The sequence below is a fragment of the Toxotes jaculatrix genome, chromosome 19 (genome assembly GCF_017976425.1).
Source record: "Toxotes jaculatrix isolate fToxJac2 chromosome 19, fToxJac2.pri, whole genome shotgun sequence".
Classification (NCBI taxonomy): domain Eukaryota; kingdom Metazoa; phylum Chordata; class Actinopteri; family Toxotidae; genus Toxotes; species Toxotes jaculatrix.
This window is the reverse complement of record NC_054412.1, coordinates 10,310,220-10,334,982: the sequence shown is the minus strand read 5'-3', so window position 1 is coordinate 10,334,982 and position 24,763 is coordinate 10,310,220. Positions and strand designations below refer to the sequence as shown.

The 24,763-nt window shown below is 40.7% G+C and overlaps 2 protein-coding genes across 4 annotated transcripts; both read left to right on the top strand.

Moving 5' to 3' along the window:
- The first annotated feature begins 2,654 nt into the window (after positions 1-2,654).
- Positions 2,655-7,375, top strand: LOC121199879 (phospholipase ABHD3-like). Of its 3 annotated transcripts, none has more exons than XM_041064862.1 (9): positions 2,655-2,793; positions 3,938-4,098; positions 4,199-4,381; positions 4,617-4,662; positions 5,614-5,726; positions 5,817-5,990; positions 6,086-6,134; positions 6,242-6,407; positions 6,560-7,375. In XM_041064862.1, the coding sequence occupies exons 1-9, from the start codon at positions 2,788-2,790 to the stop codon at positions 6,763-6,765; spliced, it is 1,104 nt and encodes a 367-aa protein (XP_040920796.1). In that variant the 5' UTR covers positions 2,655-2,787; the 3' UTR covers positions 6,766-7,375. The 3 variants fall into 3 exon arrangements, with proteins under 3 accessions (XP_040920796.1, XP_040920794.1, XP_040920795.1); XM_041064860.1 differs by having other exon boundaries at positions 2,656-3,039; XM_041064861.1 differs by having other exon boundaries at positions 2,669-2,805.
- A 2,356-nt stretch (positions 7,376-9,731) lies between these two features.
- Positions 9,732-19,041, top strand: prkg3 (protein kinase cGMP-dependent 3). Its single transcript, XM_041064857.1, has 22 exons — positions 9,732-9,867; positions 12,068-12,157; positions 12,606-12,668; positions 12,807-12,933; positions 13,139-13,305; positions 13,517-13,630; positions 13,941-14,046; positions 14,171-14,234; positions 14,434-14,511; positions 14,631-14,719; positions 15,317-15,382; positions 15,613-15,660; positions 15,761-15,802; positions 15,893-16,004; positions 16,498-16,634; positions 16,733-16,822; positions 17,257-17,398; positions 17,563-17,726; positions 18,046-18,162; positions 18,350-18,412; positions 18,596-18,671; positions 18,955-19,041. Exons 2-22 carry the CDS (start codon positions 12,070-12,072, stop codon positions 19,039-19,041), a joined length of 2,040 nt encoding a protein of 679 aa, XP_040920791.1. The 5' UTR covers positions 9,732-9,867; positions 12,068-12,069.
- Positions 19,042-24,763: the final 5,722 nt, after the last annotated feature.

Here is a 24,763-nt window from a genome sequence, read left to right as displayed (position 1 = left end):
AAAATTGTGCTCATACATATGGAAGAGCTTCCACTCTTCTTCCATTTTAAGCACTGCAAATGAAGTTTTGTTTTATATCACCAGTGTAATAATAATAAATTAAACTAGACAATTCCGCTGCAGTGTGCTTGTCACGACTGTGCTAGGTTTGAACCCAAATGCACGACTCAACGAGGATTTCAAAATAACAGTCTTTATTTACAAACTAAAATTCTCTCATGGCAAGGCAAAAAGTCAACAAACAAAATAAAAGACTACAAAAAACAAAATCACTCTTAGCGAGGAAAAGCTACTAGAAAATAAAAGACTAAGTCCAAACACAAAATCACTCTAAGCGAGGAAAAATACTTGATAAAGAAATAAACCAAACAAAGTACCAACAAAACTAAGCAATGGCTAGAAAGAGTAAACTGTGGACATGACCTGAGGAAAACACTGGTTCTTCTATCAAGAGACAGGACAAACTGGCACAGAACAAAGGGAGACGCAGACAATATATAGACACTAGGTAATGGGGAACAGGTGGAAACAATCAGGGCGGGGGAGACAATCAGACTGGCAGGAACACAAGAGGAAGGGCAAGCTACCTGGAACACAAAGGGAGAACAGATTACAAAATAAAAGCGGAATGCACAAGACAACATAGCACAGGACAAAACATAACAAGACCTTATTTCCTCACTGTGACAGTGCTATCGTGCGTCTGGGTGAGTCTGTGTCAATACTGTGCTGTGCTATGCACAGCATACCTATAGCTATAGATCAAATTGCAGAGACAGAGAGAGAGATAGAGTTATTACAGAGAGAGAGACAAGAGTAAGCTATGCCTGCTCTTGCACTCGCAGTTGCCATGGTGACAGGCTTTCTGGAGCTCACAGCTGCTCTGACGGGCTCATTTTCGGCCGATTCGGGCCTGCGGAACTACTGCTATTTATTCAAAAACCAAACATGCTATTGCCAAACAAAGCCACAAGGTCTTAAGGAACACAGTGATGTATTTTATTTGGTCCTAATGTCAAAAATGTGGAAAATATGGGAAGTTTAAATAAGGGTATTTTATGCTTTTCTCCAAAAATCCTCCTCTCAATTTACATTGGAGTCAATGCAGCAGTTGAAAGCGACTCATGTCTATTCAAAAACCGTAAATCCTACAGATAAAGAAAACACATTGTGAGAAAGAAGACAAGTGTGGCTACAAAGTTCACAGTCCCAACTACACCACGCTGTGTTCTGGTTCACAGTCAGACTCTGGATGCTGACATGTGGTGTTGAACTCATGTTTATTCCTGGTTTGAGTCCAAAGAGAACAAAACGCTGCTTCTGTATTCACAACAATAGGTCTCTTACAGTCAAGTTCAACACAGACCAACTCAAAACATTTAAATAAAATTCAACAGAATATGAACAAATTACTTTGGGTCTTTTTATAAAAATCACTCACTTGGTAAACATACAGCTTTAAGACGGAGTCAGCAACAGTCTAAATGAACAACTACTAACAGGAGCACCATGTCATATTAATATCACACCTTATGTCATATAAATCGATTCAGTTTGACCTTATTCACTATGTAATGGAGAAGCTCTGGCTGACTGAATCATGTTAATGACACCAAATTACTGCCAAAATGTGAGCACTAAATAAAAGACAATAAAAAGAATTAAAAACAATAAAGTACAAGATTTTCGTCATCTGAGTGACAAAATTAAATGATAAACATACAAGCAAAGGGACAAAGAAATCCTTTGACTTCAACCTGTATTATTTACTTATTTTTTTAAAGATATCATTTCTTTTAAAAAACACAGATACCAGCACGTGTTCAGACAGTTTCTCCAGGGTTTGGATTCAGGTGTTCAACTTGAAGTATGTCAATAGCAGGTAGCTGAGAAGGAGCAAATTAATCATTATTATTCAACCTGGTAAACTTGCCACACCTCACAGTGGTCACAGTGTTCATCATCACCACTAGATGGAAAATGAAGCAAATATACCCAAACTGGGTGCATCTTTACAGTCGTCTGAGCTATCTGAGTCATCTCTCTGCCAGGCTTCATTCCCTTACCCTGTCCACCACGCAATAAAAAAGAAAGAAAAGTGTGGACTCACCTACACTTAAAGCTGACCCAAATAACCCCACATCGCTTGATATTGCAGTGAATCTTGTCCGCGATTGACCGTGCGGAGAAACAGTAAAAATTAAATAAATAAATAAAAAATAAAAAGTTCATTCAAACATTCAGATTCTGATTAAACTAAAATACAGCACCTACTTGGAGCAAACGCCATCAGAGCCTAAGAGACGGTCAGCACACCAACATGGCAGCTGTAGATGCCTTTCTCACACTCCACCTTTTACCTCAACAGTAATCACTTCTACATACAGTAGACCACACACATTCTTGTCTTACTTCAGTTGTGAGTAAATATAAGAGCTGGTATTCAATACGAAGACAATAATGACCTTGCGAAGTAGCACACTCAGCAGGAAGGGGGCGGTAGTGCACCTAAAAAAGGAAAAAAGAAGAAGAAGAAGAACAGTCCATGTTATTTAACTTCCATGCTTGTAGTCTGTGGAGGCGGACCAGGAAGTGAAGCGGACCTTGTCATTGGAGCTTTTGCCCAATCGGACGACCTGAGGTCACGACCAGGAACTGCCCGCTGCTGGAGGAGACACCCGCAGAATAAAGTCCTGACAGCTGGAGACCGGCTCTGTTACCTTCAACCGTCAGAGCCGACGGAGCGGAGGAATGGCTGTAAAACATCTTCGTCGTTAGCTGGCGGTGATGAAGGCAGGTTGTCGGGTATTAACTAACGCCTTTCTGTCGGTTGTCTGTTCCGTTGTGTCGGTTAACGAGGCGTTTACGTCCCGTCAGTTACCAGGTTAGCTCTGTGCTGTGTTTCCACATATTATTACCATGTTTTTGTCACATTTGGAGCTGTGGAGAACGTACTGGGAGTGTGTGTCCAGACCTTATACGGTGTTCATCTGCTCCCTCACGGCCGCACTGTGCTATCTGTGGGGCCGCAAGTGTCAGGTCAGTCACTGCGGTGAGGGCTGGCGGTAATGACTGCACCATACCCACTTTCTAATCAAATATTTATTTCTTTTTTTCCCCCTTTTAAAAAGAAAAAATGTTAATGTTCCCATTAACTTGATTTTTTTCTAAATTACTTCATCTTACGCTGCTCTATTTTATTTTGTTTTTTCTTCTCAGTTTTATTTTTTTATTAAAAATTTTCATTTTATCTTATTCTACTTAATTGTATTATTTTTGTATCCCAGTCTACTCTGTGTTCCTTTGATATAAAACAGGGAAAGACTCAAAATCACATTTGAGAGAAAGTGGTTTGATAAATGATAGAAATTAGTAAAAACTGAGGTAAATGAAACCTTGAAAGTAAAAGCAAACAGTTCCTACAGATGGCACAACTTTTGTTGATTATTTACAAACCCTCTGTCTGTACAAAGGCAGTGTGTGAACAAACTGTGTTACTATAGCCTCAGCCCCTGTGCTGCAGGAAGTCATTGTCTATATTTGTGTTATAGTCTAAAAAACAATGATTCTCTGTTTTTAAAACCTCCAGTTGTTTATTTGTTTTATGCTTTAATGTGGTAATAATACAGGTAATACTATAATATAGTCCATATGTCACTGGGTTGTTAAATATATCATTATAATTGTATTTTAAAACAACATATTGTTCAGTTGTTTTATACTGGAGAAAACGTGAGTTGTGTTTTCTTTTCATTTTTTCAAAAGATTGTGTTTTTGATATAGAAAACTGTGCTATTTGCCACACCACGTAAACACACACACACTGCTGTTGAAGCTCCATACCTTTCATTCTCACCAGTCTTGTTTTTCATGCATTCTCATCTGTCACAGGTATTAATTTCAGGGCCCCTCTTCACTCTGTCTTTCTTCCTCTCAGACACCAGCTCTGGTTTGTAGTGAAGCTTTCAGTGTGTTCCTCCACAAGCACTGTCCTGTGGTGGCTGAGCGCTTCAGTCCCACTCCATGGTGCTGGGGGGGCCGCCTTCAAACCCTGGTCTGTGCCTTGCTCAAGTCCCGGCCCCCCACCACTTATCGCAAGTAAGAAGGACCTCCTGTCTCTTTTTTGTCATGTTGTTTTTCAAACTCTGAAAAGTGCTTTTCAATCTTTCTGTTTCTGTCCTGTCCCTTCATTCCTCAGTGAGCTGATCCGTACTGTAGATGGTGGTCAGATATTGCTGGACTGGGTGGACAATCAGGCCAGCGCGGCCTACCCAGAATCCTCTACCCGCCCCACAGTATTGATCCTCCCAGGCCTGACGGGGAACAGCCGGCAGTCCTATGTCCTCCACGCCATCAGCCAGGCCACCCGCCGTGGCTACAGGTCAGTTGTGCTCCTCATCTGTCTTCTGTGCTAATGAAAAAAAAATCCTTCTCTGTGTTCCAAACTCAGAAGGGAATTATAAACTAAACATTTACATTCAATAATTTAATCTGAAATGAATGTATCTGGAAGCAGTATTAGGAAAGTTTGAATTGAAGTAAGCAGAAAACTTATATGACATGACTGAGTGGAATTTAATTGCTGAAGCTGTTTTCATGGACGTTTTCTTTCCTAGATGTGTGGTCTTCAACAACAGGGGAGTCGGAGGGGAAGAGCTGTTGGTAAGTACAACCTGGGGTGCTAGATCACCCCCTGAATTATGGTCATGTTGCTTTTAATTCTGAAATGTCATTTTTCTGCTGTTATTTCAACAAACATTATGAAGTAGCTTTGCATTTCAGTGCTTGTTTGCTGCAGAGCTGCAATTTCCTTTGCTTGGAAATGTGAAGGGCTTATTATACCCACTATGTAAAAAGCAAATTGACACTTTTCAGCAGTCCTGGGTAACTACAGTGGTGTCTGTGTCTGTCTTGGTTACAATGAGCATGATTATTGTCCTGATAATCCCGAATTTTCACACAACTCACTAAAAACAAATCATGTGATCTGTTCACATTTTAAGATGTAGATGTTTTTTTTTTCTTAATTTCTTCTTATTTAATATTATTTACATTATTTGTGACATAGATAAGAAAACTTTCTGAGTAAGTCTTGACTGATTTAAGGACAAAGCTGGATATTCTGTATTTTTCTTACTGTCAGCAAAACCCATCCACAGACCAAAGCTAACAATGAACTGAACAAATCCTGTCAACTGTGTTCAAAGCCTGATATTATTTTATTCTTCTGTGCCACCGATCTCCTTTGTTCACCAGAAACTATTGAAAACACATTAATGAGCCATATTGTTGCTTTTGGTGACTTGTTCTTTCACTGGGATGAACATTGGCGGTGTGTGGTTTATTTTTAGTCAAACATACACAGCCCTGCTGTTGCTGGAAGTACTCATTAGCACACCAAATATGTGTTAATCTGCAGATGAAAATAGTCTCTAAAAATGTACTTCTTACTCCTGTTTGAGAAGCTAAAATTTACAGTGTGTGTGTGTATAAATATTGCAACCCATTTTTAGAGATTTGCATCATTGGATTTGTTGACAGATTAATACAAGCACAAAATCTAGCACCTGAATACTGCTTGTAAATCCTCCTCTGTCCTCTTGCTCATTTCAGACGCCTGTCACCTACTGCGCAGCCAACACCTCAGATCTTGAGCGTGTGGTGCAGCATGTCAAAGGACTCTACCCACATGCCCCTCTGCTTGGTGTTGGCGTGTCTATGGGAGGGTGAGTTGGTGTAATGGTTTACTGTCTTCTCTCTCTCTTCCCTTTAATTGCCAACCATCCTTTCTGTTTTTTTTCTCTCACTCTCTGAAGCATGTTGTTGTTAAACTACCTGGGCCGTAAGCGCACAGAGTCGGGGTTGGTGGCGGGTTTCACCATCTCTGTCCCATGGGATGCCCACAAATCCTCCGCCTCTATGGAAGAACCACTCAACTGGCTGCTCTTCAACAAATACCTCACGAGAGGCCTGTGTCGTGCCATCACCAGGTCAGATAGGTTGATGTTTCGCAAGTTTCTGAATTTAGTTTTAACACATTTGAAATCTTGACTCTTGACATTCTTCTGTAATTTGTTTCTCACAGACACAGGAAGATTCTGGAGAATGTGGTGGACGTTGACTACGTCCTGAAGGTATGCCCTGCTCTTTACATTCATCTCTGTGTCATAGTATCTAATCTCCCTTTCTGTGTGACTGCCTTTCTTCTCCACCCTCATCTCATTTCCACGGTCTTCTCTAGGCACGGACTATCCGTGAGTTTGACGAACGCTTCACCTCCTTGCTTTTTGGCTATAAATCTTGTACGGACTACTACCACGATGCCAGCCCAGACAGAAAACTCCCTAATACAGCAGTACCCATCTTGTGTCTCAATGCTGCTGATGACCCCTTCTCTCCCCAGAATGGTGAGTAAACAGCAGGAGAAGATGGAGATTGTGTTAAGTTTAAACTTTCTCATTTATACATATGTTCCTGATTGTGGGTTTTTAGGTGAGGTGTCTTCTGCGTAAACTAATTAAAGCAAACTCCTTTTCCTACGTATTTCCTGCCCTCACAGCCTTCCCATTGACCATAGTCCGGGGCCTGCCTAACGTCGCCCTGTTGTTGACGGCCCACGGTGGACACATCGCCTTCCTGCAGGGTTTGTTCCCCCGCGGTGAGAACTACATGGAGCGCCTGTTTGGCCAGTTTGTCCAGGCAGTCTTTGAACACCCAAAGGACATCAAGAAAGCCTGTGGCATCAAGGAGGAGAAGACGAGCTGATCAGTTTGCACTCTGAACCTGACTGAACACCAGTATGAAGAATATGAAGTCACTTGCATAACAGCAATAGAACAACAATTCAGAAAAATACATTGTTTAGCTCTGCATGTTGTTATCCTACCACAGACATATTGCGTCGCCTTCATGTTTGCACAGAGAATGACCAGCTGTAATTGTTCAAACGTTTGACCTCACTGCAGCGCTGCCGATCTACCTCCTCATCGTCTCAGGTTTACAATCCAAGAAGATTTTTAAAAATAAGTGGAAATCTCTGACATCAAGCTATGTACGCTATTTTTCAAGTATTCATGACATCTTGCAGCCGACGCCTAATATTGTGTTGTTTCTCCCTCCTGCCGTCCCATCTTCACATGGAGTGTGACTGTAGTATGTGTTGAAAACAAAATTATTCCATTAGAAAATTAGTGCTTGGATTTTATTTGAAAATGTTATTTAAATAGAAGTGAACTGAACATGTGAATTAGAGCAGTGATATTGTAGTGCTTTTGCCTCATATGCTTCTCTATTCTTCTTTGTTTTCCTTGAAGTGTGAGAGGCCTTGAAGGATTATGCTGCCCCATGTTTTAGACCTGCATGCATACTTTACACACATTATGCTTGGTTGCGGTGTAAATCATGCAGGACATCAGAGGTAAAAACTAGAAAGCTCAGTGTGATAGTTGAGCTATTTTTACCTGCTGTCAATAATTTTAATACCTTCTGCTTCTGTATTTATGTGTGTTTTAATTGCCTATGTTTGTCATTTATGCACATTGTTGTTTTGGGAATGGGTGTCAGATGAAGGAATGTCTTTCATGTCAGAACCGTAGCCACTTTCAGTCCACGTGACAATCACTGAACGTGTAGTTTGTAGTTATTGGAAGGACATTTGTCTTGAATTGAATCACTGATTGTCATGTATGTGTGTATATGTACTGAATGTCTTCTCAGATCAGTCTGGGATGTTCAGAGGGTTTTATTATGTTTGTTATCACCACTGGTGTGAACTGGTCACACACACACAATCGTATTATGCTAGTACCAAGGTATTCTTAATTTGTGAGGTATGTCATGTTTGTTACCAGAAGCTACAGAAGAGGAAGTGTTTTTAACTATGACTCATGGACATATAAAGATTTTAGCTGCACGTGGTGCTATTTTTTTTCCTACCATGTTCACTTGCCTTTAATTGTTAGTGTACACTTTTGTTTTCTGTTGAAGTTCTGCTTGAGCTTTAACCATAATCACAGCATTATTGCAGTATCACTTAAGATTGCTACCTATCATCTTAAAGACCTTTGGGCATTATGGATTCATTGTTTGGTTGTTGGTTATTGGATTACAGTTGAATTAAAGAATGACAGTAATAAACATTTTAATTTCAGCTGGTGATTTGACATCTTCAATTTAAATGAAGTGATTGTAAGCTGAAGATATCTGTAGCTGTGATCAACGGCAACACTTAACTCAGCCTGGGTTTGTTTTGATGAACCGTGTTGGTCCTAATGGAAAAATGTCAAAACACATTCAGTGCCTGTCACCGAGTTCCCTCCAGCTCCACCGCTCAAATCCCAGCCCTTTTTATCTCGGAGCAGTGGGGTCGTTAATGTCGTTGATTAACCAGACAGCGTATCAATAATTAACCGTGAACAATAAAGGCCCACGCCCTCTGTCACAATGCTAACCCTTTAGCCTCATTAAGATTCATGTAATTCAGCCTGGAAAACATTCAGTGGCATTTACCCTGTGGAAATATGGAAACCTGAAGAAGTAGACGCTTTCCAGTTCTTATAGATGTGTGATCTGTGAGTTGTCCTGTTTGTCCTCAGCTTTGATAATCCCCCACAACTCCAGCTGTTGCTTTTTATCATATTCATATTGTCTTAATTTCACTTCCCCCTTCCTGTCATCTTTTACAACAGATTAACAGTAATGACAGGTTAACACTGTTTACTTAAACATGCACTTTAACCTTTAATGACTCAGACAACCCCCTTTTTATTTTGCACAAGCCCAAAATTAAAGAACCCAAAATAAAGAGGTCACTGTTCTTCAACCCTTTTGATTACAGTCATTACCCTGGATTCCTTTGAAAGTTAACTATAAATTGTTGCTTCCAAAAAGCCAAAGTGAGTTGCTGAAACAAAGTTACAGAGGCACAAACATAGTAGAGATTGGTTTTTTGATTTTTTTTTTTTTTTTTATAACAAAGTGAACATAAGGCCTGTGGCTGTTCTTTTGGTGCAGAAAACACTTTGTGGATTTAACCAATCTTGTGTCAACTGTTGTTGCAGTGATGTGGAGATCCAAAAAGGCTTTGCACAGAGAGAATAAGGAGACTTAAAGCTTTGTCAAGATTGTGTGAAGACTGGTACAGACCAAAACCAAAACACACCTAAAGTAACGCTACCAAGAGTTCCACGGGTGGGGGCGGTGCATTTTAAATGCTTAATTATCTGTCCTCTATGTTGTCAGGAAATAATGAATCACTGCTAAAAGTTACAGAAATCACAAATCAGTAAAAAAGTAACAACATACTGTACACTTCAAACAAGCACTGCTCGAATATATGTTTAGCACAACAACAACAAAAAAAACCCAATAAAAACCACATTTAAGCAGTGTAGTTTGTCAGCTGAACACAACTCCAGCTTTCTCAGCACTCCATCGTTCTCCACCTCCTCCTCCTGCCTGTATTCCTCTACCTGGTGTGATGGGAGGAGCCTCAGGTTATGGTTAATGATTCAACACCAGAGCTGCTGAGACTGACAGATAGAGAAAGAGGAGGAAGGATTGAGAGGGAGGGAGTAAAAATAGTAAAAGCTGAAGAGCAGACATGACAGTGTAAGCTGAGAAAGTGTGCAGAAGAAGGAAGGCTGGAGAGACAGCAGACAGTGACTGCATGTTTGTGTCTGCTCAGGTGTGTCCAGTCCGGTCTGGGGGGGCGGGTCAAGCAGGTCGAAGAAATTGTATACAAAGCTGGTACTTCTGAAAGTGGACCTTGTGAACGGGTCAGGGTGATTACTGGGCTCCTGTGATCCATGTGGCCTTTATAGGCTGGGGAGACACTCATCTTCTCACTTGATCACACACAGCCCGCAGGTGAGTGTGACTCTGCCTTATCATATGGATATTTGAATATGTGTTGGATGTCACGTAAAGCTTCTTTGGCTCTTGGACAGCTTTAATATTGAGTCTGTGTTTAGCAGATCCATATTTTGTCATGTGGCTCAAAGTGTTCAAATAGTTATTGTCAGTTTTAAAGGCTTGTAAACAAAAACAGTTGAAAGACGAGGTTCTGCACGTGTTAAGATCTCACTGTGTGGGGAAAAAGTGCATCTCAAAGACACCGTCAGACTGGACATATATCCTCTCCAGGTTTCTATTATAGAACATTTTATGAGAATTCAGCTGTAGTTACACTTGGCCATGAATTAGTAATGAGACAGTACGGAGTGTACAGTTTGCTGCTGTATCAGGATAATGGGGATCTGTCTAGCATCATGTTCCCGCTGTGCTGCTGAAAAGCAGCAGAACTTTTTTTTTGGTTGTCTCTGCTAATTTCTGCTTTCCTATTCTCTCCCAGAAATGCACTAGATGAATCTTTGCTTATGTGAGCATTGCTGACTTCCAAAGATCAATCCGTGTTTAAAAATGTATGGCTTTTTACTGTTCATCTGATGCGGCTAAAAATGTGTTTGACATATCTCAGTCCTTTATGGCCATTGCATCACATACATCAAATAAAAAATGACTAAAACAGCCAATACACAACTGGCAGCTGCTTGTGGGAATCACTGTTACAATTTCTTTAGCCCCAAGCTAAAAACATAGAGTTAAACTTAGATTGGTTTAAATGTTAACCAGCAGGCACTAAAGGTTATCATCTCCATCTGCCCTAGTTGTCTTCATTTGTAGCTGCAAGTTCCTAGAAAGCTTACAAATTGTGTTTGTGCCCTGTTTTATCTGTGTGTGCGTTGGTGACAGGTTAATGAAACACCATGAGGCACATTTGACTTCCAAGTATGGTGAGAAATGCAGTGACATATTTTTGTTTTGTTGCCGTTATGTCCCCTGTAAAATTTTTAATGACCGTTTGCTTTGTCTTTCGTGCAACACAGGCCTATTAACACTTGGCACTGCAGCTGCATGGTTTTATGCACTGGATTGTATTATCACACTGTTGCCTCCTTTGATAGTGAGTCACAGGTGTGATGGAAAATATCATATCCAATTTAGGTGTCCGGGAATTCTGTAAATATGTTGTAGAAGTACCAAAGGTTCTTATCCAACTTCTTTTCCACCTTCTGCATCAGAGATACGCTCTCCTTTGAGAGTGGAACAGGAACCATTTTATATTTGCCCATCACAGTTTCCTGTCTTCTTCTCAGTGACTTTATGATTCGCTTTAACATCAAGTCTAATCTCGGAGCTGTTCAATGTTCAGGGTGAGGCGGTGGTAACTGGGGTCACATGATGAGCACAGGGATCATAGGCCAACAACTTGTCCACTACAGGCTTTAGTGAACGTGTGTGTTTAGTAAATTAGCCAGGTAAGCCGTGGCCTTGTGTTTGTATTGATAGTAATGTTTGGCCTGCCAACAGAGACAGACAGACAGACAGGCTTTCCATTAACAACAAAATGACAATGGCTACGACGCCTCATTATCAGGGCTTTTATGGACAGATCAACCTGGATGAAGATATATGCTGGTTCACCCACAGTACTCAGCTGTGCTAATGAATCTGTGTCAGTTAATTTGTCAGTGCTCGCACACATTTGTGGTTTGGCTGCTTCCCCTCTCAAATTTACACACTAAATTATACAGCAGAGCCTGTTAATGCCACCCATTACTGTAGCCACACACAAGCAGAAATAATAAAGGAATGCACATATGCGCACTGTCTACGACGAGGGAACTAATGAAGGCTTTTATACTATTTTGACAGGGTTTGTGCAGTTATCAGTCATGAGAGCAGTAACAGATCTTTGGCAAAAAGCTGGCAGGGTGTGACAGCGTTCAGAAAGCACCCTGTTGACTGTCCGTCATTAGTCTGCATTATTCAGCGGGGCTCTTGCTGTGTGCAGGCAGTGGAGCAGAGTTCAGTGCCTTGTGAAAAAGGCATCAGCTTAGTTACAAACAGTTTAAATATGATATCTAGGGCTTTGTGTGTGTAAGCATCTACACACATCAGCATGTTTGATACTATATTGTATGTCTGTGTATTGTATGAATCGAAACTTCCTACCGGTCTACCATGATTGCAATGCATTGTTTTTTGTATTTTTCCCCCACTGTAGACATGGAGAAGCAACTAGAGGACCTGAAGCAGCAGCTGGAAAAGCAATGCCTGATCAACCAGGAGCTGCAGAGGCAAAATAAAGACCTGGGTGAGCAGAGTGTTTAAGAGTAACTCCACACAAGCGCTTACATGGGGGAAGGCATCATTCAGCAGTCTAATGCCTTTCTATCTATCTGTTGCAGAGAGTGGAGCAATATCTGTGTGTAGCTGGGGTGTGACTGTATCTGGTTGTGATGTAGCAATGTAGAGTAGTAATTCCCAACCAGGGGTACTGCATTTGCTTGGGCGTATGTGGAAAGATAAAATAGCTAAAGGTTTGGCCAATATATCATTGTCTGATGTGCTAATCTCTCAAACACTGGTATTGTCATCGGCCTCAAAAGTCCAGTATCTGTTGGCCTGTACAAGTAGAACTTCTCATCCATGTGTGCCATGAAAGAAACACATAAATCATGCCAGAGAAAGTGCTGCACTGTAGTAGGATGTTCTTTGTGATGATTTGCAAACTTGTTTTCTTCCTTTTTTGTTCCTCGCAGAAAAACGACTGCAGGAGAAAGAAAAGGTTTTGCAGCAACTGCAGAGTCAATATCATGACCTGGGTAAGAGGCCAGAGACACACACACACATATAAATACCCACATAATAGAGGTGCACTTTGATTCGACATTTGGCTGAAACATGGCAGCCATTTGCAGTAGTTAACCCTCCATTTGTGCTCTTCTGTTTGCCTGTTCCAGAGTTTCCCTCCCACAGCGGTAATGAGATTGAACCCGAGGTCAGGAAGAGCCGTGCGGCTGTCATTGCCCCCGAACCAATCCGTGAGACCCTGGAGATTGCACGCGCAAGGGTCAAGAAAACTGTCAGGTCGGTAATCAGAACTGCTGATGAGAGAATATTTAATATTTAAATAACACAGCACAGGATTTGTGCTTTGTCATTGTGACAAGTCCACGTTAATGGCTTCTCCAGGACCTATATATGATGTTTGGACTGTTTGCATGTTGCATGAGAGCTCCCCAGGACCAGCTGACCTTAGACTGACATGGCTTCTCTCACTTTCCATCACCAGTGAGACGAGCCTGATAGTCAAAGCCATCCAGAAGAATGACTTCCTGAGCCGCCTCGATGATGAGCAGACAGCCATGATGGTGGACCTGTTAGTGGTATCTACCTTCAAACCGGGCGATGAAGTCATTAAAGAAGGCTCTGAAGGAGACAGCATGTACATAGTGGCAGGTGGGGACATGCCTCGGTGTGTGTGAATGTGTGTGTTTATCTCAGTGCTCTCTGCTGTGCTATGGTAAAAACTAAGCTCTGATGTTTCAAATGGTTCTTTGTTGACTTGAAAACTCTTTATCTATAAATAAGCATCTTGGTAATATGTAGAAAATATATTTACACACTCATAGTGTATAAAGCATCCCTCTCTGTTCCTTCTTACTTGTAGCTGGTGAGCTCCTCGTCACCCAGGCAGGCCAGGACCTCCGAACTCTCACCAGTGGTGATGTGTTCGGGGAGCTGGCCATCCTCTACAACTGCAAACGGACAGCAACGGTCAAAGGTCAGTCTCTGTAATGGTTGTGTGTGCACATAAAATGATGGGACAGCTTCCCTTCATACTGTAGGTCTTTATAGCGTACTAATGTGTGTGCAGCAGCGTTTAAAACACCTATATGAGGAGCTACAGTATATAGAATGTAATTCCAACTCTTGCACACACAGACATACAGGAGTGTCCCTAACTGGGGACAGTATGACTGTCTTTCAGGGCCTTGATCTCAGTGTGTGGCCTAATCAATCATTCTCTTTGCTGACGACCGTCAACCAGACTTAATTGCTGAAACTCCAGCTTTTCATCACCTACTTTGCAGCGAAGACAGTTGTGCGTCTGTGGTGCATGGAGCGACAGACCTACAGGACGATCATAACCAACAAGTCCAAGAAGAAACGGGAGCAGCTCATGGGCTTCCTGAAGACGTGAGTTTGTTTCTTCTTCTTCAGCCTGCCGTAATAGTTTTGGCCCTTTTTCCTGCATTAACAGACTATGTAACCACTGTTTCTTCTTCTCTTCTTCTGACATGTTTTTCATATGCTATCACAGATCTCGTACTCTGAAGGACCTGAATGATGTCCAATTGTCCAAGATTATTGACTCCATGGAGGAGGTGTGCACTCAGATCTGAAGTGTGAACTGTATTCATATGAAAGCACAATAGAAAGCACAATAAAAAAAAATCTAGTTCAATTTTAACCCGCATTAGAGAAAAAACAAAAAAACAAAAACACATATATTAAAACACATTGGATAAACTCAAACATAGATGGTCATTGTAATAAACACAAGAATCTTGTTGTCTTGTCCAGGTGAAGTACCAGGACAAAGATGTTATAGTTCGAGAAGGAGCTGAAGCTAACACATTCTACATCATCCTCAAAGGAGAGGTAATACCATGTCATTATGTGAGCGCAAACGTGGTACTGTGCCAGCCTGTGTATGAGTGTATATATACTGTATATGCACTCATTCCCTCTTCCTCCCATTTCGTGTGTTTCCCCCTCAGGTCCTTGTGACCAAGAACGTGAATGGGCATCAGAAGCAGATTCGCAGGATGGGAAAAGGGGAGCATTTCGGGGAACAGGCCCTCATACGGTAACTATGGCAACACAACACGTGCCTGAGGACATTTGTGAGAGCTTTGAGCAACATCCACTGCTCTGTGCACCTTCTCTGGCTGCTGTCGTCTTTGACATTTTGGTTAGAAAACCTGCCTTTAAATTGTTAACATCTTCTACAGTAAACTTGTAGCTGACTGTTGTGTGTGTCAGTCATGCTGCATAAAAAAAGCAGGAATACAGTATGCAATCTGCAGTAGAATAGCAGACATATTGTTTTGATTATAGAAGTGTGATACTGGCCTTTTATGAAACATAAAGCACCATCCAAGCCTGTGCCTCTAAACTGCTGAGTATTAGGCAGCTTTTTTGTTACATTTTGTTTATTGGAAGGTTTTTCAGATGCAGATTTGTGCAGCATAGATATGAGAGAATTAATAAATATGCAACACATCCTTCCTTACTTTTCTCTATCCACGCACATCAATGTGCTTGAAAAGCTTGTGCATCAACAAATCATCTTCCATTATTTACTGTACTTTATTTAGATGATGACAGTCCTGTTGCAGCAAAACAAAATGTTTGCATAATGACATACAGTTCTCCTTGGTGACAGAGTTTTTTCCTTTTGCAGGGAAGTTTTGAGAACTGCTACCTGCACTGCTGATGGCCCTGTTACATGCTTCTCCATTGACAAGGAGTGAGTCCGACTTGACTTTAAACTTTGAGCGTAAATGAAGGTGATATTCCTGTTTGTTCAGGCTCTGCTGAGATGACTGTTGCTCCTGGAGTTAAAGATCCCTGAAGGAATTCCTCCAGTGTATTTGTTCTCCATCACTGTTGCCTTGTTTGCGCTGTGTTTGCTTTCTGATGTGCGTTTGTCACTTGCCGATTAATGCACAGGTTGACTAACAATGCCTTTTTCTTCAGGGTATTTGAAGAGACAATTCCCATAGAACACCTGGAGCTGTTTGACGAGTGCGTACCATAAAACATGTTTCCAGTAATTACTTTTACCTCTTCTGTCCATCTTATTAAGTTTAATATGTATTGACTCTTGTTTGGTTTTTACAACCAGCTCCAAAGTGCTGCAGGAGGCACAAGTTCCAGAAAAGTCGAGGTGAGTGGCAGCATAAAGGATATAACACAATCAAATGAATCACACAAATAACTTCCTTATCTTTTGCTAAAAGTTCTCTGTCTTTCTCAGTCCCACCTCCACTCTGAGGTTTAAGGATCTGGTTCCTGTGCTGTACCAGGAGGGTCGATACCAAGGAGATCCCATCACGCTTGGAGTCGGAGGGTTTGGGCGTGTTGAGCTGGTGTGTGTTTTTGTGTGTTGGTGTGTGTTATCTGTTTCTCCCGGTGAAGTGTCCAAAACCCTTTTGGTCACTTCAACCTTACTTTGAAATGGGAGAAAAATTTTAATTGCAGATAACTGATCTTCCTGACCCTCCAAGTTTAAACTGCCAATATCAGCTTACTGTGAAAACATTTAGGCCAACTATCAGGTAGTTTGTGGACCTTTAATTGTGATCAATGACATATTCAGGAAATCACTGATGTTTCTATTTTACTTCTAAAGCTTTACCAAATCTTTCTCTGTATCAGCTGAGCTTATCTCTCAGCTAACTTGTGCTTCTAAGCTCATCCAGTACAGATCATTTTCTACCTCCAAATTAGCCCCAAAACTGCCACCGAAACATCGACTGACCATAAAACCCCATATTTTTATGCGATATTGGAATTTTCTTTAGGATATTTAGCACTAATAGTTTAGTGGTGATGTTTTTTTGTTTTTTTTTTTACTTTAAGATGACCACAGTGAACCATGGGAAATATTACGCCATGAAGCGAGTCAGCAAGAAGCACATTGTTGCCAAGAGACAGGAGGAGCACATGATGTTTGAGAAGAAGATCCTTAAAGCCATCCAGTGTGACTTCATTGTCAGGTATCTGCGACATCTGTTAAGACACGTTCACTGTAACCATTTAATGACACTGTAGAACAGATGGATGCACAGAAGACTTTTCTATTCTTTCTCTGTAGGCTTCACGCAGCTTTCAAAGACACGCGATACATCTACATGGTGATGGAGTTCTGTGGCGGTGGGGAGATCTGGACAAAACTTAAAGAAGTGTAAGAAAATGGATAGAGATTTACTATTAAATGGAAATGGCACTGCTTTTTTTGTTGAAGCAGAACACTGAGTGGGCTGTTACACACGGCGGCCTCATTCCTTGGTGTAAACAACGGGGTATTATGAAAGAAGGCAGTTTAGTTTAATCACGGTTTTTAAAACCTGTGTTGGTTTTATCGGTAAGAAACTTAATTTATTGCCTTCGGGGCATCTTGAGCTCACCACTTGAAACACACTGAAATGGCACTAACCGCTATCTGACACAGAGAAATACTGTTTGTGCTGATGCAATCTTTAGTGCTAACAATAAAATAAACTTCAATTCCCAAGAGCTGCTTGTGCCCAGGATAATGAGAATAACAGCAACAGAAAGTGTCTGGGATGTAATAAATTTATTTGTAAAGCAAATTAAAGTGTGTCTCTGTGATTTCAGAGGGCGTTTCGATGAGTCCATCGCTGTGTTCTGCACAGCCTGTGTGGTGGAGGCCTACGCCTACCTCCATAAGAAGAACATCATGTACAGAGACCTGAAGCCTGAGAACCTGATGCTGGATATAAAGGGCTACATCAAACTAGTGAGTCCTTATCTCTAGTCTGGTATCAATTAAATATTCAGGAAATACAGTTGGATGTGAAAATGTGAGTGTTTTTTGTGCTTGTTCCATAAAAGGCTGTGTATCATCTGCATATGATTTGTGTGTTTGTGTATGTGTGATTCTGTCTGTCTGTCTCTGTGCAGGTGGACTTTGGTTTTGCCAAGGAGCTGGTGCGTGGTGAGAAAACCTACTCATTTGTCGGTACTCCTGAGTACATGGCCCCAGAGATCATAAAGAACCAGGGACATGACTTTGCAGTCGACTTTTGGTCCCTAGGCATCCTCATCTTCGAGCTACTGGCAGGAAGGTAATGAATGCTAATGCTAATACTAATATTAATGCTCCTGCCCCATCTGGATGACCAGGGAATGTCTGCTGTCTTGTGTGGTTCATATCTCACAAACCAGTAGATGGCAGCAGGGAAGTATGGCTGACATCTGCAGCAATGAAACACATCTCTCCAGTTTTTTTTTTCTCCATAATTCAGTGTCTGCAGTCGCAGGTTCAGGTTACCAAAAAGCACCTATGAGGATGATTTCTGAGACATTTTTTTCAAAAATGTAATAAAAGTTGTTATGTAAAAGATTACATAACAACAAAAGTATTTGATCTTTTCTACTTGTCAGCCCTCCCTTCTCAAGTTCAGAGCCCCAGAAGATTTATGCCAAAATATTGGACGGTGTGCTCAAGTATCCACCTTACATGAGTGAAGCAGCCAAGTCCATTATCAGTAAGCTGTGCAGGTGAGAAGAATATAACCCACTGACTGCATCATGATTAAAAATGAATAAACTGAAACTGCTGCAGTATGTATCAGTCTCATACTGAGTGTGTTTCTGAATACAAATGTTTTGAAAAGTGGAAACTCGTGTAAAAATGATATGTAAATGTTCTCTATCTGAACGCGACGTCTTGTACTTTTGTTTGCAGACCTCGCCCGGGCCAGAGGTTAGGAAACACCAAGAATGGAATCAAAGATGTCCGGCATCACAGGTAACCATGCCAACACATCATAGAAATAAATGTTTAAATAAGCAGACACAAGTAGGTACAGAACCATGCTGTGCTTGGGGCAAAGATCTTAATAAATGTGTTAACTTTTGTTTGTGGTCATATTCTCTTGCCTTTAAACTGCTGACTGAGCCTTTCAGATTCTCCCTCCTCTTCTCCATTCAGGTGGTTCAGCAGTATGAACTGGCACAAGCTGCGGGTGGGTCAGCTCGACGCTCCCACAGTCCGACTAATACGCAAGGCAAGTCAAACCACTAGCTGAGTGTGTCTGCCAGTAGGTGAAGAGTAGCTGACAACTTTTGTCTGGTTTTAGGAAAACAGAAAATGCAGCTGATTCACTTTGGGAGAGGATTTTGTGAAGTAACTTTTAAGATTCACTGACTTTGAAAGCCCGTTTAAGTGTGACTTCAATTTTTGTTGAACAGAATTTAACACTTCAAAATACAGGCAATGTACTTCATCACAATTGTCCAGGTATTGTTTACAGGGTGTTGTTTATCTTTTTTTTTTTTGGTCTCCATCAGGGCCCCTGCTACATAAACTTTGACCGTTTCCCTCCAGACCAAACAAAAGCAGAGGAGGAGTTCTCCGGTTGGGACCGTGACTTCTGAGCTTAAAGGGTCGAGGGCCACATGAGTTGCCCACATCACCCAATTATGGAGCCAAGTCAGAATCATTCCAGCTGATCTTGGCTTTCTTAAGACTCTTCTTAACTTCAGCTGGAGCCAAAACAGGACTAAGGCCACATGATGGTAGTAGATGGTAGTAGGTGCTCTATATTGAAAAACTTATAAACGAATATGATTACTAAATTAAAGTCGAACTGCAGTGAATAGCCAATTCCAAAATATTTATTGAAGCGCCCCAGTTTCTGTACAGAGTCATCCATCTAGGCTGTGTGCCAAAGGGCCAAAAATATGTGGACATATTGCAGAAGATGTTAGGACATTCTGTTTCCAAATTCAGTGCAGGGAGATTTGGTGCTTGATGAAGAAGTGTTAATAACATCATCCATTTAACATTTAACACTCTTCACCGACTGGAATGAAACACCCATCCAAGTGGTTAGCTAAGAATAAAGCCTTGAGTCAGATGGTACAATATGTACGAAAGAACTGCTCTTACCAAACCTGAAAATTTAACTGACTGCTACTATATCCATAGCCACATAGCCATATCTGTTCCACTCTTTTGGATCTATGTTAGTTTTAGAAATAAAACAAGCTCATCTGCTCATAGCAAAGCTGTTAAATGCTTTAGTATTGTTAACATTTTTTTATTATTAAAAACTGTCTTTCTTTATGAGTTATTCCTTTGTTCGTGGAAAATCTGCCCCCTTTTTATGTACAGATCATTTTCACACACCATGATTGTAATTTAAAAAGATCATAGAACATCCTGATGAAAAATTTCTACTTGACTCAAGTCTAGTAAATAAAAGTGCTCTTATAGGCTTGAGTTAGCTGTGTTTGTTTCCTGTACTTGCCCACCACAATCATTGTCTTACAATCAAATCCTAAATGTGAAATGGTTTTTGCTGTTGTAGCCAAATCACACACGTACAGTCAGCAGTAAACAACAAGAGTACCAGGAGATTTGCTGTGAGATAGTGAACAATACATTTGGGGAAATGCTTATAAAGATGCAGAGAGAAAAATGGCCTGGGACAGAGTGAGGGGTTTACAGGTTTAATCTGATGTACCTGACATTGGTTTCAGATGATTGTGAGGCTCTGGTCTGTAGTGGCAGCAGGTTTTAAGGAAGGAGTCATCCTGTTAATTCCTGTGATTTCACTGCTGAGACCAGTTTTCCACATCAGAAAAACAAACCTCACATGAAAGCAATCAAATCTTCCATAGGGGGAAAGATACACTACCAGATGTTTCCCTCCTGCAGAAAAATACACAACACCTTGAAGTCTAGAATTTAATACACTGACAGCAATGACAGCAGTGACCCAGAGGATGTACAGTATAGTACAAAATGATCTCTCCACTGCAGTGAACTGTGGTTTCCTGCTCCCCTGCAAGTAGGACCAAGAATTGTTTGCAGACAACCTTATTTTACCTGCAGTTCATATGACATCAAAGAACAGACTAAACAGGATTAAAAGATAAAGCTGGTGTAATTCTACATTTTTGTTGTTGTCAGCAAATCCTATGAAAACAACTCTGTCTGTGGCATTCAGCCACTAGCCCATTTGTTACTGATAAAATCTTTAAAAACACATAAATATAGTTTTTTTTGTTTGTTTTTTTGTTTGTTTGTTTTTTAAAGGTGACATAATTTCATATAACAGTTGGAAAATGTAGCTCTTAGTAAAAAATACTCAAACTGGGGTAAATGCATCTATTTGGAACTATTTTCAGCTGTGGATGGATACACATTTGGTGCTTTCAAAAGTATTTTCAGCAGAAGGACAGTGTATGTGGAATTGACTCAAATTAAACTACACTCAGTGTGACAGTGTGACTGACTGATATATCTTATAGACACACTGATATAACAAATAAAGTGATGTTGCACAGAGATACCATATTATTAGGCTTTGTATAAACAAGCCAAACTTCCAACAAACCCAACATCACTGTGTCCTCCCACTTCTGAAGCCAAACAGCAGCTCTTGGTGGTATCATATCATAATGAGATGAATTTTATATTTCACATATTGCATCATGGTATGCTATTTAGCTATTATCACTTATGTATTTAATCTACGGACACAATCGGTCATCGGACACTGAACCAAACCAGATAGGATTAAAACAAACACAGGACAACAAACAGTTTAATTGTTCAGAGGTGTTTAATCTTGACTTCTTGCTGTGATTATCGTCAGGTCTTTCTCACAGTTTTCATGCCAAATATCTGCAGGCCTGACTCCTGCAGCCTCATATTTAGCTCAGACCACCAAGGAAAAAAAGATTTTTTGTGTCACAGCAGAGCTTTGCTCAGTCACTTTTATTGTCTGGTTTGTCAGTGGATGTTCTCAGCCTTGAGTTAATTGGACTCAGTGTTTGCACCTGTGCTGATTAATCATTGGTCGCACCTGTGCTCAGTCTACTTAAGCCCCTTGTGTTTGCTTGCTGCTTTGGTTTGTCACTTATGTTTGAGAGGTCTGAGAGGGAGGGCATGTGTTTGTTTGGGGCAGTCCTGATAAATGATTAGCTATAGCCTGCTGACCTACAATGATTTTATTCCCCAGGACTTTTGTCCTTTGCCTCAGCTTTGTGAGAGAGACTTCAATACTGACCAGTCTTTCAGAGTCAACCTTTTGTTTTTCTGTCAGTCTTCACAACACCTCTGAACACCAACTCCCATTCATGTGACCCGCAGTATCTTTAAAGGTCTCATTTTGCTCAAATACACAATTTAGTCCTTAAAAGCGAATGTTTTCCAACTCATTTTAAATATCCAGCTCTGAATCACACAGCATATGAGTTGCCCTCCAGAAACTGATTGTTTTACAATGGGAGACTGATGTACAACATAGGCACATTGCTTGCAGTATGTTACAAGCTTGTGTGTGTGTGGGGTGCGCAAACATGATCATGCTCAACCTCTCATAAGTGTGCTTATGTAACCACTTTAATCAACAGTCAGTATCTGCAGTCACGTTCTACTGAATGCAAGCATTATGAAATTAATTTTCTCTCTTTAGTGTGTTAGTCCATACAAACAGTGACTATGTTAGATAACTAGAACCCTGAGTGAAATAAAGTGTGTGTGCAAATAATTTATACACTTCACCGGAGCAGGAGCTGTTTAGTTTGTATCTTGTTTTTATAAACAAACTGGTCTAAATACATCAACAAGCAAAAGCAGCTAATTTAAGTGATGTGACTGTGATGTGGCTAGCAGTGGGGGTAACCATCTGGGAATAATGTGTAAATACGTTAATTGGAATAGGTGGTCTGCTGCTAAAGTCCAATACTCTTTTTGCTCCTTTTTGGTCTCCACCACCTCCAGAGGAAAATGTCTGCTCCACTGTGTTCACCACTAGTTGCTAATTTTCTTTGTTGATCTAGATCTTTTATTCAAGAATAAAACAGCTCATTTTAAGTTACACAGATTTGTCCATTGTTAATAAATTATACTAATAAAACATGAACATATAAAATATAAAAATTATATACAAAATATTGATTAGTACAGCTTTGACGTGAGAGAGAACACCAATCCTAAAAATAAAAAAAACACCACAAACATCAGTTAGACAGTGTGTGACAGGGCATGTACCGGAAACGTCATAAAAATTTCAAAAATAGAACTTGAAAGCTAAATTTATGCTTTTTATGGAGGTTCTTCCTCGCTGTTCCCTCCTGTGTTTCACTATGACAAGATACTCGTTCCTGTTTACAGAGTTAGGACTCATCTTGTGTCAATTCATATGTGAAATTTCCTCTGGGATTTCCTTCTCTCTGTTTTTCCCTGACTTATCACAAGCCTCTCTCCTGGGTGTTTGAGCTGTTGTGACTGAAAAGAATTGGCAGCTACCCACCAGCCCCCACCTGTTGCAGTAGGCCTAGGATAGTGTGACTTTGTTCTGATATTAGATTTTGGATCCCACTAAACCGTCCACTTTATTGTCCTTCACACTGGCAGTACAGCCTGTTGTTAAATACATCTTGTTTACTGACCCTCTGCATGTTTTGGTTTCCTGCCAGTGATCATCGTGAAATGGTTATGAAACAATATCAGTCTCAGTCTTGAATTAACTGCAGTATTCAATGAAACCTTACAGTTTTGTCAGTGGTTTTGCTTGTGTGTCTTCTGAATAAATGGCTCGTCAAAACTCTTCAGGCACTGGTCACAATAATTGAGTTGCTCCTCTGTGTATGTTTTCTTAATCAGTGTGTTTGCTGATTGACCTTCATTATTATGTTGTTGTTGGTCCTTACCTCTGATGAAAACCCTTCTCTTTCGCGACAAAGAGGTGATGACTAGAATTTTCCAGGCTTAGGATCGTGATATGATTCGACTTGTGTAATATATTACATCACAACTTTCTCCTCATCCCTCTACCCTTCACCTTCCATCTCTAATTGTATGGAGACTCAGTTGAAAATGGCTGGCTATAGCTGAACAAACAGTGTGTGCACAGATTTTTGCCGAATATTAGTACATTTAAAACTTTGTGTGTGCTGTTCTATTGTATGTATAGTGCTGACGTTTTGCTTGCTGCTGTTTCACAAGAGGCCAGTGGTTATTTCAGATTTCCCAACGGGCCAAAGCTTTCCGCACACCAATCAAAATTACAGGAGTTTGGTTGTGCATGAATTCTTTGTGTATGCAGCGGGATCTAAAGCTGCTTGCTCATTTGGCCTCAGTGATTGGTTTCTCTTGTGCATGAATGCACTTTAATCCCTCAGGAACAGCTACACTTACAGGTACCTACAATGTTTGAGTTCTATTCTTCAGCAGATTACCACAAGGCCTGAGTAGGTATACATAGTTTGTGTGGTATCTCTCATTTCTATGATGGCTGCTCATGCTGCTGCTGTTCGAGTATCTAAATGTAACAGGGCCGTCAAGAAATGGGGAAAGAGTATGGCTCTGTCCAAAATATGCCTACGGCCAAAGCTCTCATTTGCACAATATATCGTTTGATCAGTACACAAAAAAGAAAAACAAACCAAAAAATCAGGCTAGCTGGTTCCTTCACTTCCGGTCTTTAAGCAACATCTCCATAGCTTTAATTAACACATTGTATTTCATTTGTTTAATTACGTGCTTTAACAATTTCTTGGCGAATAGCGGTCAGGTGCATTGATATCCGGACCTTTGGCGTCAGTGTGCTGTTTCCCGGCAACCAGTCCAGTGGAGACTCAATTAATGAGAAATCATTTAGAGATATGGCACCTCAGGGACACACATTTCTGTCTTCTTTCCACCCTTGTTTATCCAATTCAGACTTACAAGGAGCTGGAGCCTATCCCAGCATATTTACGCCAACAGACAATTTTGAGTTTCCGTGTCTGTAGGTTTTCGGGAAGAAACTGAAACAAGGCTGCTGTATAGAAAGACTTTCTTCGGTCTTGTACTTTATCCTTTGAAGGGAACTTTGGAAATGTTCAGAATTACAGTCAGAATCCTATCAAAAATGACCCTTTCCCCACAACTGGATGAGGCCCTTATGTTCCAGGTTTTACCATGGAGTCAGTCTACCCCTGATGTATGATCTATTATGTGGCCCTCCCTTCCAAATCTGATAAATTTCATTTTATTTTTTCTCCTCATTGTCTACATTGAAGAATGACATAGTTATAACCCAGCAGCAGGAAGTAGCTGGAAATTTTCAGGCTGGTGGTAGAAATAGAGGCAGAAAGAGAT